Genomic DNA, 14,282 nt, shown 5'->3' on the forward strand with positions numbered 1-14,282 from the left:
GCCATAAAATACATTGTTTATTGATGCGACATCATTACTGTAGGGTGTGCGGATGCCGTGAGTGGCGCTCGGCGTTCTCTCTCGTGCTTGCCGTTACAGATAAATGAAAGCTCTAGACACCCGCTAAGTACTAGTCAACTAATTGGTCAGATGGATTAAACTGCACAATGGAGTCACAAACAGTAATTGACGAATTCACTCCAGTGCCCCATTGCCCCATTGCCCCAATGCCCAGTGTCACTTCAGTGACCCATCGAAGTAATGTATGCGACACCCCTGCCACTCGTATGAGCTTCTGTGTCTGCTACCCGAATGTGGTTCTTGCTATCTATCCGGTGATGGTCGTTGCCGTGCCGAAAGGTTTATTAGGGGCGAAGCACCTTAGGACCTCAATTTGTCCGGGGCTTGGCGACCGTGTACACAGTGTTGCGCATGCTCGAGGAGCATGGGATTGGATTGGATTGGATATTTGGATTGGATTGGATTGAAATGAATTGAAATGGATTGAAATAGAGTGGATTGGATTGGATTAAATTGAATTATATTGTATTGGATTGGATTGGACTTGTATATACCGTACACACGCGTTGTCACTTATTTACATGCGCGAGTGGGCAATGCCACGGGTGATTTACGGTAAGAACGATCCCCAGCTTCGCCCACTCGCCATCATTAACTTTGTGGATATGCGTGAATTTTTTTTTTTTTTTTTCACATTTACCTGTGTTTCTAAAATCTAGAAACAGCAACAAAAAGCAATAGACGTCGCCGTCATCGCGGGTGTCGTGTGGAGGTGGGAACATCGAGGGGACAGTCGCTCCTGTCGCATCGCTCGCTTTTCTCGCTCCAATGGCAAGGGCGAACAGCCTTTATGAGGCATGGATGTTTCCAATTTGGACCAGTTGTATTTAAAATTTTTTTTAACACCACGCTTATTCCCATAATATCGCACATCGCACATAAGCAATGCCCTTTCTAATACTAAATGGAAGGGATTTGAACTTTGTTTGAGAAGCTTGAGACGCAAAATTTGCTATGACGACCAAATGCGAAGATTCCGTTTTCAAAAACACATTTTACGACAGCTTTCGCTGTTGCGTCCGTGATAACTCTTCCCGGTTGGTGCGCATATTTAGAAGTGTGTTGTTTGTATCACTGTGCTCACTGAGCTTCGAGAGGAAAAAGAACTTAATATATAAGTAGAATCGGACATTCTCAAACACAGCCGGGCAAACAACCCCATTGGCGTTGACCTAACAAAAAACCCAAACATCTTTTTGGTATCTCCCTTTAACCTGCACTTATTTTTAAATAAGCTGACGGCAAACTTGTCGTCACCTCAGCATCAAGCACATAAGCCTGTTCAATGGCTATTTTTGTGCACAAATGTGACGGGCCCCTCATGAGAGAACGTTTCCCCTTTTATGACACAGCCAAGTTTACTGTAACTTACTAAACGCATACCATCAATTTCGGTCAAATCGTTTCGTGAGTCTTGCTGAGTACTGTAGATATCCGAAAGCATTTCCTAACTAGGACAATTATCTTTGACAAACAAAAACATAACGGCGGAGGTCTAAAGATTGCGCAAATAAGCATACAGCGTTCAGGGACCCTCCATGCATGCCCTTAAAAGAATAGTCACAAATACTGGGCTCCAGTATTGAAACCCATGAAACACACTTTTGAAGTGTTTGTCCAAAAATATTGTTGTGATTTCTCAGAGCCCGCATGATTTACCGAGCATCCAGGCTGAAAGATAAGCGTTCTATACGTGGAGCCCATCTTGCCCTCAGCGTAAACTTCGACCTTTCTCAGTCTCAAGCTCGTAAGCTGGTATTGAGGTCAGCACCACCGATCTCACTCACTCTGGAGTTCGCCACCTCAGACCTCACCGCAACCTCACCTAACGATACAGGGTCAAGCCGAGGAGAGGTTCGTAGGCTCCGCCTCTCACTGTAGACAATGGTGTACAGTCAGTGCGTAGTTCATTAATGGTATAATATTAAGGTCATACTAAGAACCTCATAAGGCAACTGAGACCCTGCAGTGACATGGATTACGGAACGACGTCCTGTAGAATTCATTTTAGCTCAAAGTAAGGAAGAGAAGAGACGTTCGACTGAACTTGTAACGCGAAGGGCTGACAGCAGGTGATCCGGCTGGGTAACGGGTGGGAAATAAGCGAAGACACAAAATTCCCTGAGAGAACAAGACGAAAGAATTAGGGACGAAGAATGGTTTCGGATGATGCGGGTTGAGGCGTGCAGTAAACATCCACAGATTAGTGGCGATGACGGTGCTTACTCATCGTGTTTCTAAACACAAGAAGCGTGACTCAGAATCGCCATTATCTTTAGCCTCTGGATGCAGGCTGACATCATTGAGTTAAGCAGAAAAAAAAATTGCCAGGGAACAAATTCTGGCCTAATCCGAAAGGAGTGTGAGTTGTACTGCAAGCGTTATTTCCCTTATTCATAGAAGTGCTATGTCCGACAGCGATCACTACGTCAGACGTAGTATTTTAGTGAAACAAGCCTCGCGATTACGAGCGCTTCTACTATCTTGTATCGATGTCGACTGCTTGCTTGTTACACAGTCGTGAGTGATCAGAAATTCCATTGGAATGGCTGTGCATAGCAGTTTGTTCGAAATAATCTCTGAGATGGATAACTCCATCGCGCGACAAACTCAAAAGCTATTGATTTGCAATACACTGGTTTACACATCACTGGAAGAGTCTACAGCGCATCTCAATGGCTCAGCTCCCGAATCGCTAAGGTTCCTTCCTTGAATCATCAGCATAAGCTTCTCCTTCTAGAGTTACAGTGTGGCGTAGCAACTGAAATGTTCAGCTTCTCATGACAATCGAATTACTCAAAATTAAAATTTGAAGTGTAAGACGTGGCTATTATCGGTAACACCGCAACATAGCTTAGAGCTACAGGGAAGTCGAGTGTAAACCTGAGGCTTATGAAATGCCCACAAGGCGACACGTTACTTAATCGTAAAGTTAAAGTAATTGTACATTTTCGTCAAGGAATTGTATCTTACGCGCAGATCACCAACCATCCAGTGCAGCCTCAATACTTTCAGGCCGACATCTTCACTGGTGACATATACCGCAGTTCGATTCTTCCACCAAAGCTGACGTGCACCATCTCGTTTGGTTTTGCCCCATATGAACTCGCATTCGAAATTTCGCCACCCTCCTTAACGATCCCACGATGCCCAAAGTCCCCATTCCGTCGAAGCTCCGGCTTCACCTAACCATACTGTTCGGACTCTCTAGCCGCCTTGACACCTCCAAATAACTCTTCCTCCTCCAAGAAGACTCACGACAAGACGAAGACCCTCTCAATTCTAGAGCCCTCTTCTCCTTACCCCATCATTTAACCAGCTTCCCCCAACCGGCCCGCCTTGCCTACATTGAAGACTTTTCTCTTTCTCTCTTATATCAAGAGGTACTTACTCCTCAGTCGTGTCCGCTGCAAGTGAACAAATGAAATAAGCATGGCCATGAATTAGCACTTAAAACAACGTCGGCATCCAGAGCCGATCGGATCCCTCTTACCTTCGTTCGACGACATCCTCACCGACTTCTGTAGAGCGCGAGTGCTTGAGGCCTCTTCCTTGTTGTTTAGGGGATGATGATGCTGATGCTCGTCAGAATGATGATGATGATGTGCTTGGTAAGCTGGCACGTACCTTCGGACGACTAATAATTAGAGCTCATAAAATTTACCACTATGCACTTCTCTTGCTGTCTGTTCACCTTTTTTCCTTCTCTTTCGCAGAGACCTTTACCGACAGAGCTAGAGGTGCACGGGGCGACTTGTTCCTGAGCGTAGGAATTTGTTTTATTAGATTTACGCGCCCATCCCACTTTTTAAAAAGTCGGAAGGGAGCAGCTGTATTGTGCACACAATCGAGAAGGAGAGCATCCTCCCGGAGAGTTGGTCCAGATCACAATAGCTACTGTGAATTTCTGAATGATAGAAGAAACAAGTGGTTAAGTAATGGCATAATGGCATAATGGCAAAGCGCGAAAATCGCCGTGAAAGACGCGGAAAAACCAACCGCGCTCTCTTCGATTCTCCTCATTATGCACCCCTGGCATGGCCTCTGAGACGTCAATCGGGTCATGGCTGTCCTGGCTGTCCTATTGGCTGTCGCTGGTCAACTTCGTGGCTAAATTCTGGCATTTCCTGTGACGATCAGCCGTCGTCGGCGCTGTGTATGAACCTCTTCTATGTCTGAACCTGTCCGCATGCTTTTGGTGTTTCTTTTGTGTTGAGTGCGCGCCGAGTTTGAGGGACGAACTAAATATTCCACTTTCAACGAGCCCACTCGACGTCAAACGTTTATTGCTCCAAAAACGCCCTACCAGCCTGAGCGCTTGCTTGCGAGCAGGCCACCATGCCTGCTTTTTTGTGGCACCAGACCGGAAATAGACCCGTCCACGTTGCGGGGAAAAGGACTAAACCACGACCGGCTTTATAAATAGTTTTATAAAGCCGGTCGTGGACTAAACTCCCCGGCCTGTGACATATCGAAGGCCGCCGAACAAAACGCCGCGCGCCACCCCCTCTCCGGGAGAGAGCACGCAGCTTTCGTCGCGTTGTCCGCGGTTGAGTTGAGAGGGAACATTTATGCGCGATTTTTCATCGCGCGTAGTTTCGGTGATAGTGAACGGATTTTCATAATTCTTGCCGGAGGAGGTTGCTGAGACTTTACCCCAAAATGCATTCCGAGTAGTCGATGGTAAGTGTTGCAGGGTCCCTTTAAGTACAAGGCGGCCATGAGAGCGACCGCTCATGGTACGCGCCAGCTACTCTTTCGTCGTCGTGAATGGTGGGATGTGGCGCCATGAGGCATTGTTTACTTCTGTCCAGCGACAACATTACGAGTCCACGTGCACAGGAGCTCCCTTCATTTTTGCGAGAAATTCCCCTGCTGCATAAGGAGGAGGAGGAATGCCTTTATTATCAGAGGGGGCATGAATGCCCTGTTGGGGAAGGAAAGGGACATGAAGGAAGGGAGGGAATAATCGAAAAAAAAAGAGCAATGTTCAAGGTTCAATCACCTTATATGGTGGATAGCATTGTAAAGTCCGTGAACATATAGTTCGCAGAAACCGTGAAGAGATAGGTGCGACGATTTTTAGAGGTGTCGGTCCAGGTTATTACACCAGCTTGTAAAGACCACTGGTTAGTGCGTATTCAATAACTTTCTCAAGTACTGAGGGCTGCATAAGAGAAAATTCTTAAAGGTACAACATCGCACCTGTTTCACGCAAAAATGCAAAGAGAGACCGGTGCTGAGGTCCCCCAGCGCCTAACATTTGGGGGCATCCCATCATGGAGCACTGTGACTCGGGGGCGTTTATTAAATGTGTTTGTAAGGGCTGGACAAGTCTACAACAGGTGTTAAGCGCCTGCTCTTATGACTCAGGAAGCACGAATAAGGAGCAGGTGTCCGCATATGGCGCGTTATAGCGGACAGTCCAGGCGTTCACGGCCACCCCAATCGAAGCCTCCGCACCAGGACCTCCTTCCAGCGAGCAAGCCCACTGTGGATGTCTGTTCCATTCGGGGGAAGCAGAGCCCGCGTGGGGGGGGGGGGAAGGTTCTCCATTTCCACAAGCAGTTCTTCTATGGTGGACACTGGAACAAGTGGAGGTCTCTCCATTGGAGGTCTCTACGGTGGCAGTCGCGATCCACCGCTGTGTGGGCAGGAAGCGTGTCCTGGCGAATCCACAAAACACATAGACGGCATGGATAGTGTCCATAATTGCGTGAATTCACGCGGGCATACAGCGCGTAACGCGACGTGAATCACGAATCGCTGCCGTTGAGTCAGTGGAAATTTCCAGCTTTACTCCTCTATCGACGCAAGCGCCTGCAGATCATCCCGAATGGAAGCAAGTTCCGTAAACAGGATAGGTAGAGCACGGAGTGTCTCCATACGCAGCTTTGTTTAAGGCACGTTAAGAGAAACACGTCGACGTCGTGATGACGACGCAGTAGTGCGTGGCCCAGCGTCCACGAAAGCCTGGACAACCAGCGGTTTTGTCGCAGGCACCTAGTCAGGGACATGAAGGACGGAGTCTGGGGGCTGGGGAAAGACAGAGTTCGGACATGTAGCTTTGTCAGAGGCTTGTTGCCAGTCGCCTGATGGCATAGCCAGGGTGGCCTAATGGCAAGGCTGGCATTCTAGCAAGCCGCTTGCCCATAAACGCGGGGAGAGTTGCTGCATCAGGAACAATTGTCCTCGTTTCAGCAGGCGTGCGATACGACGCTGATGAATCACCTCATCTAGCGTGTTTAGCTGGGCTTCTGTTTTCAGCTGTGGAATGGGCATTAGGCGGGGGAGGCCAGTAATGGTGCGCAAAGTTGCCCTGTTAATCGTCTCAAGCCGATCCCACTCCGCTTGCGTCATTTTATGCTGAACACTTCTTGGTTTTTAAAGACGGTAGTCTTATCAGGCTACCTACACACAAAAATTCTTTGGTCTGTCTGTCTGTCTGTCTGTCTGTCTGTCTGTCTGTCTGTCTGTCTGTCTGTCTGTCTGTCTGTCTGTCTGTCGATATTGTCGCGTGTTTGCCGATTGGTCGCCCGACCAAAACCTGAAATAATTCTTCAACAAGAGGTACATCTAGGTAAGACCATTAAAAAGTACTGAAACAATGTACCTTGCGACGTCATATACGTATGTACATTGCTCAACAAAGAAAACATGTTGGAGGCAAAACTTAAGTATATAACTGACTGGCTCCGTTGCTTTAAATAATGTGCGTGGGCAATTTTAGTGAAAGCGTATTAAAACACGGTAAAAACGGACGTAAAGGAAAACGAGGTACAATTAACAAATAAAACAAACGTTTCCTCATGGGGTGGCGAGAACAATCGAAAGAAAAAGTCCCAACAGATGGCGCGCATTCTTGGTGGGCTTATGAGGGAAAGTTGGACCAATCTGAGCACAATTCCATTGCATTTGTTTTGAGAAGAGAGAAAAGGGTGAGAACGGCGTGAGAGGGGAAGGAGGCGGGAGAGCGGAAGGCTACTTGTATATCGTCGACGGTTGCAGCTGAGCAAGCCCATAAGCGACCATTTTACTGTGCGTGTATGCGGATGCGTTTACAGGGTCCATGAAGAGAAAATACAACTTTGTTTAACTTTGAAGAGTTAGGCTTCAGTACCTCACTCAGCTCCATTACGGCCACGAAATACGTTTTTTAACCGATAAAAACGCGAGAAAAACTTCAGAACTTTCAAATTTCGCGCCACCGTGACGTGTTATCGGCGCGAGTGACGTCATATGGGCCAGCACTAAAAACATAATTTTCAGTGGGTTAGGTGCACGTTAGTGTTCGAGTGATTCGATCAAACGAATAGCGGCCCCACTACAATTGTCCAGTCATGTGTCCTGGCGATTGATTAGTTCGACCACCGTCAATCGCCTTTACAAGATTGTGTGACGTCATACAAAAGTTGCTGGAAACTGGCTAGCTAGTCGCCACAGCTTCACACGTTTTCTTTAATATCTCCGTTATTTTTTGGAAGTTTGCGATGAAATCGGTATCATTTTTATCAGAACAAAGCAGCCTTTCTAATAAACCCAACTTGTATTTTGTCTTCATGGCTCCTTTAAGGAGTTAAGAGAGTGCATCATCTATAACTTAGCCATAATTTCTCGTCTTAATTCGTTTGCGTGCTTCATCTCTATCTGGAGGACATCCCTTGATCATAGTTAATCCCCTTGACAGCTTCAGCAGAAAAACAGCCAAATTCGACACCGATCGACAGCAGTCGATAAGAATGAATGAGTGGATGGATGAATGAATAGAACTTTAATCAAGATTATGCATTAAAGAAAAAAAACCAAAATGTGAGTGACATCGTAGAATGGAACGAAAACGATTTTTTTCCCTGGCCTAGCTACACTAAGTTAAAAAAATTTTCTACCTCTTCCTAAAGAAATTTGAGAGAAGCGCAAAAGCCTTCTCCTATCCAAACTGCGTCAAAAGTGCTTTAAAACGTTCGCTGTAAGTGCATCCTACATTCGGTGAAAGTGCGTCCAATTGATCGCCAAGCCTTCGAAGACACAAATGAAAACGAAGAACGAACCCCAGCAACGATTTTCCGCGCACAAAGACAACGCATCTACAAACGAACTGAATGCATACCGAACCGATACGTGGTTTATGAGATGAAGGTATACTATTGTACTCCCCCTTCATGATCGATGCGTGTATTGTCTTGTGCAGAACCGTTGCTTTTTCGCGATTTCGAAGTAACCGTTTTGACACAATAGAAGCCCGGTTTGAATCTCGCGCCATTTTCCAGAAATATTATCAGAAAGCGTTTCGGCTGACCAACCGGTCTACGGAGAAATGCATTAGTTTTTTTGTCAGGACGCCATATCGGTCCCACTAAGAATGCTGTCTCTTTAAAAACTTAAAATGCGAAGATAAGCCCGCATGGAAACACCCAGTATGACATAAGTGGTATCGCGGAATCTGTTGGGGGAGAAATCTTTAATGTACTACTCTCTCCCTATCTATATGGGTAACGAAGACTCACACGTTTATTCAGGCGACTTTTTATTTTTGTGCAGCATGGCATCGCGTGTTCTGCAAGCACTGCAACTTGCCAGTGTTTTTAAAGCACTCAAGGCCTGTGCCCAAAGATAAAAATTTAAAAAAAAACACACAGAGGACGCAAGTGGCGCCATGTATACACCACCACTTTTTCCTTGGAATCTTGCTGCCTATGGTAGCTGTGGAAACCGGCGGAGGGCAGCTATAGTTTCGTTGTCGTGCTTTGCGTGGGTACAGGGCCCAGGCGGAGGGGTGGTGCGCGGATTCCACAAGTGGTAGTTGATACATACAGGAATAAATATAATTTAGTACTGTGTGCATGTTTAAATACATTTTGTGTGTACATGCATGGTATTCACAGTCAAAAGCTAAAAAATAAAATAAGAAATACAGATGAATCCACCCCCGCTAGTGCTTCTAGTGAGCTTGTCCTCCTATATGGTAAGGATTCGAAGGAATAAATGGAAAGCATGAAAGTAAGCCTACGTCTACGCCAATTAAATTATGCAGCAAGGTTTTAGCTCCAATAAAATTTTAAGGGAACAGGTAGAGGCAACTCTAAAGTAACCTCAACTGATAATGACATTTTGGGGAGTCTGGAAGGGAAACAAGGATCCGCATCGCCAGGGGGGGCAGAGCCCTCTCTAGCGATGTTTCCCCGGGAAACACCAGAAGAGGCTCAGGCTCCCGAGCCCTCGCCGTTGTCGGCGCAAGTGCCTACGCTTTCCTCAATAAACTTCAGCGGAGTGCACTATGACATGCAGTTTGAAATTCCCGCGCTTTTGGTTCTTGCGTAAACATGCGTCACTCAGTCTCTCTCGTGAATATAACAATAAAGAGCCTACAAAAAGCATAAAAAAGAGCTTACATCTGTCTATCGACTCGTATGCTTCGACATTTCATTCGTCCATTCACGTGTTTGTCCACAGGCGGCGTTAGCTTGTCAAGCGACACAACTTGATTTGATTGTGTTGAACGTCTTCGCGATGTTGTGCATATGTTATTGAACTTTATGAGTGCTCGTGCCCGCTCTTGGCGTCCCCTTCGCGCCATCTGTTCCGCTTTTTGCAGAGGTTTCGAATATACTTCCCTTTAATTAGAAGCCTGGGGTTCTGACGCTACAGCGTGCGAAGTCTAATCTCGCCTATAGGCCGACTATCGTATCGGCGTATCACTGGTATCCCTCTATCTTTTCGACAGTAATCTATCGTTCGGCGCGATAAATGTCCGGATCGGCGGACCGCCGTTAAGGTGGTAACGTGACTCATCCCGCATACAGCAGTACGGAGTCCCGAGCTCTGACTACTCCCACAAATCCCAGCTGATCGCCGCCACTCGAAGATCGCTAGAGACGAGATCGAAGCAAGACAGCAGGCGTGTCTCGTCGCCAGCGGAAACCGTGCGCTCTCGTCGGCGGCACCGACAGCTGTTGCAGCGCTGGGCGTGCTGTGTTGCACGACCGTGACATTGTTTTCGCGTTTTGTGGAACTGCGGATGAACGGAGACACCGCGGCTGCTGGTACTACTGCTGAGAGGCGGCGATACCAGTAGATCAGTCACTTTTGCGAGGGAGGTGCCATTGGTGTGTGTAGTAGCCTCGAACAATAATGTCTCTCTGGAACAGCCCAGCCGGGGGCCGAGGCTCCCAAAACTATGGAAGCACGGACCAAGGTTACGGTGCTACGGGCACAGCGTCGCGAACGCCCGGTGAGCGGTGCATAGTATTGCTTCGTTGTATGCGTTCGCCGACGCTCGAAGTCGCAGTTCGGCAGAACCGCGCAGTGGTTTTGTAAGCGAAAAAAGCAGCGTGAATTATTTCCTATGCTGTTTCACGAAGTTGTGTCAGATTTCTTTATGTCGAGTGAATTGAGATGTCACTTATTCAGATGAATCTGAAGTACGCATTCAAATGCTGGATGAACTATTCGTGGTGCCTAAGTAAACGTTTAATGTAATTAGACAGGTAGCAGGTCGCATGTCTGTCACGTGCGAAAACATCTTATCTCTGTCCGAAGATTAAATAACAGCAATAATTAATCCAGCTGTGTAACATTGTATTCATGCCGACATGTGTTGAGCGCACGTGTACATTTACCTCTGTTGAAATGGCAGCAAAGTGGCTGAATCCTTTAGGTGTTTGCAGAAAAAAATATTCAGGGCAAAGTATTTTGCTCAAGTTACCGAAATCGCCAAAAATAGCATGCTCAAATTACTCCCACAACTCATGTCTGCGTTGCGGGAGAAGTAAATGGCTGGTGCGAAACCTTCGTGTCGTACCAGTTGTGCTGGTGTCGTCGTGAGGTGGTTTTAGCTGCAGTGAGCGTCTGCTTTTTTGCTCGTCATACGGCGTTTTTCTGTTCTCTTGCGCCGTCTTCTGAGACAACTGTAGGGTACCAAGTTTCAAATCTTCCGCAGAGATAGTCGCTTCAGAGTCCATCGCAGTAGACAGCACTGACATACAGAAACCTGTCCAGTAGTGCGATTATCACCATTATCCTCTTACGATCGCATCGTTTTCTTCTCTGTGTTACTTGGACTGAATTTGGAGGTCACCCCAAATTCATAACGCATTACCTCTGTAATTAGCAGGCTTAAATTACTAAAGTAGGCCTCAAGTGGCGGAATTATGTATCCATATTGCCATCAGTATGATCCCTTTGCCTTTGCACTGTTTCCTCCCTCTCTGTTACTACAACTGAACGGTTGGCCAATTGCCTCAGTTATCCCTGCATATGCGCTCTTAGCGTAAACACACTTTGCTATTTCCGTAATTAGCCTGCTCAAAATACTCCTGTACGTGGTGCAACTGTGTCCTCTCATTATAATTGTCAAGGTCATTTCCATATTTTTTTTTGCTTCATTCTCCCTTTCTTTAGTGTATTAGAGCTTACCTGTGGTGAATTGTTTTCTTCTTCTCTTTTGTTTTCTTCTTTTTTGCCCTTGTGAGCCCTACTGTTCACTATTAGCGTAAATGTGATTTACTATTTCTGTAGTTAGCCTGCTCAAATTACTCCTGTAGGCCTCAATACGGGCCTTAGCACACGTTTATAAGTTGAAGGCGACGACGCATTCACAGAGTGCACCTTTTGTTAGCAAAGCCGTGGCTCGGCGATGGTAAAGGGGATGCCGGTTGGACTTGCATTCTGTAGGACACGGGTTCAAATCTCAGATCCACCTAATTGTCCATTCTTTGCTTTTATTCTGTTTGCACTGTCAGCCATTTTTCGAACCGTATTTTGGGTCATTGAAATGCTGGATGCTGCATTTTAGGTGAATGGGGCCTTTAATGCTTTCACATTAAAACACTACACAGAGGCAGTCCACATTTCTGCCATTACTAATATTGGCTTCCTAAACAAGGCAAGTGAGCGCGGCAACCTGTGTTACCCTGCAAACATCCAACCAGACTCTTGTGGAGGGGAACTTGAAGATACTCACACACAAAAAAAATGTTTTGTCCAAAAATAATATGAAGTAATTTTTCTTTCTCCTTCCGTCTTATGAGGGAGCTAACATTTTTTTTTTTTTTTTTTTCCCATAAGCTGGAGTCCCCTTTCGCCAAGTTATTTTAACAAGCCCTTCTGGATGCTGGTGAAGCCTACTGGCAATGGCTTTTGTGGCCGGGGGAGGAGGGGGCTGGGGGCTTAAGCAATATACTCCCAAAGCACTATTCTTCCACCGTTGTCTAATCGCTGCGCAGTTTGTGTGCCGATGTGTGGCAAAGAAAACTTCTGAGTGGACTTTCCCTGTCTGGCATTGATGCTCAAACAAAACTTCTCAACTTGTACACCTAACTTTGTGGTCGTACATCATGTGCTTGTAATTTGGGTTGATGACGTGAAGAGTAGTAGTGGCTACGTATAGTATAGGACTGTGCAGGATTTATAACGATGTGCCTACCTTCTGTTTCCTTCTTTTCTCTCCGCCAGATACGCAGCAGCGGTACCACCAACTATGCGACAACATTAGTTCCAGCCTTTTTTCGATCAACACTGCAAGTGAGTAACATGGCCTGCCATTTCCACTATTGCTGGCCAACATTTGCACCCAGTGGCCTACGATGGTCTTGGGTGACTGCACTGAAACTGCAGTCACCCAAGTTCATTCGCAAGACCTGATTGTATTTTTTCTCATGCTTTATTTGGGTGGTCACTCTGATACTCTGACTCGGAGTTTGCTGATGCGCTGCTTCCCCCAATCCGAGCAAGAGTCACCGACGCCCAACCTAACGCGTACCCGATCTTGGAGCAGCACGCAACCGTGGCGCCGCGGCGCGGCCAACACGGCAACTGCAAACAGCCAGGCCGGCCAAGGTGTTTCAACAAATGGCGGCATCCAGATTGGATGCGTTAGCTCCAAGCCGAAGTTGCGAACGTATTCGGGCACTTCGAACACAGGAAGCGGTGCGGCGAACCGTTCGGCGAACCGTTCGGCGAACCTTGTCGCATAAACGTGCGAGTCGTCGTCTGAGCTGCCGTACTCTTCGGCGTCGATTTCGAGCTGCAGAAGCAGCGGAGACGGTTCCCCTACACTAAATAGGCATCTCTGTTTCGACATGATGCGGAGATGCCTTCAGTAATAGCACGAGAAGCAAAAACGTCGAAACACTCCCACAACAAACCTCAGTGAACGCCACAGGCTAGGCAGGCGAGTATGGGTGAGCGGGGCGAGCCGCGGCGGCCGGGGTCACGTGACCCGATCGCCTCCAGATTTTGGCGGCGCTCCCACTTCGGAGTCAGAGCAGTCGGAGGCGCTTGGAGCGGAGGCCAACCCTCTGAGACAACCAACCGAACATACGTCGAGCGCTCGATTTCGACCACCCGAACACAGAGTCGCTTTCTGGAGTGCTCCGGAGCGCTCTAAAACGACCACCCGAATACAGCATCAGTTTCACAATGCTCATGCTGCCTGACGTTTGAGAAGAAGGGCTTTCGTTTATTCTAGTGAGTCGCGGGTTGCAAGTTCGGTTTCTCACTCAGTCATCTTTTGTTTCATTACAGCAGCCTAGTGTGGAAAATGTCCGTGCAGGAACATTAGGCTGCTAAAACAGATCATTGCTTTTTGCACTTACACCTTATGTAATCTCTGTGCTTTTGCAAATTCGGCATATCGTTTGTTAAGCTTGGTCACACCTTGTCTTTTTTTTCTTTCTGCACTTCTTGAAGCAAGTGACCCATCTTTGTTATGGCTGATTTCTTTTGTAGCTATGCTAATTTGAGTAAGTTCTTGTGGGCTGTTTTTTGACTCCCAAAAGGCAGTAGTGCCTGAGAACCGTTGAGGAGAAGTAAATGTGTTACATGTTCTCACGCACAGATACTGATGGGAATTTGTTGAACTTTTCCTTGTGGCTCCATTCAACTTGTGCGAGGTGTTGTTAAGCAGTTTACGTGAAGCTTATATCTAGAGCAGAGTACAAAAGGGAAGATGTGCATCCTTTGTGATGGCCTTGTAGACTAATGAAGTGACGAGTTCGCAGCAGGTTTGAGGCTCGCAGTCTTCTGGATTTTAGTGAATCTGTAAGATTTTTTGGAAGTGGGCCAGAAATGAAACAGTGACTACAGATTGGTGTCTTGAAAAAATGGGGGGAAAACCTGGAAGTTAGGTTCCGCACACTAACGTGACTTGGCGTCATTATGACCATTCACCTCGGTGTTCACAATAAAGTGAGGGCCTTTAGTTC

At 46.8% G+C, this 14,282-nt stretch overlaps 1 protein-coding gene across 1 annotated transcript in view; it reads left to right on the forward strand.

The window, feature by feature from the left end:
- Window positions 1-9,516: 9,516 nt before the first annotated feature.
- The window catches only part of LOC144174980 (syntaxin-7-like), a 28,849-nt gene continuing 24,083 nt past the window's right edge, over window positions 9,517-14,282 (forward strand). Inside the window, exons 1-2 of the mRNA XM_077703986.1 lie at window positions 9,517-10,309; window positions 12,532-12,600. Of these exons, the coding sequence (XP_077560112.1) occupies window positions 10,210-10,309; window positions 12,532-12,600 (169 nt within the window). The 5' untranslated portion in view covers window positions 9,517-10,209. The remainder of the gene's footprint in view (window positions 10,310-12,531; window positions 12,601-14,282) is intronic.

This window comes from Haemaphysalis longicornis, unplaced genomic scaffold, assembly GCF_048455015.1.
Source record: "Haemaphysalis longicornis isolate Haplotype H1 unplaced genomic scaffold, Haemaphysalis longicornis Haplotype H1 scaffold_3, whole genome shotgun sequence".
Taxonomy (NCBI): domain Eukaryota; kingdom Metazoa; phylum Arthropoda; class Arachnida; order Ixodida; family Ixodidae; genus Haemaphysalis; species Haemaphysalis longicornis.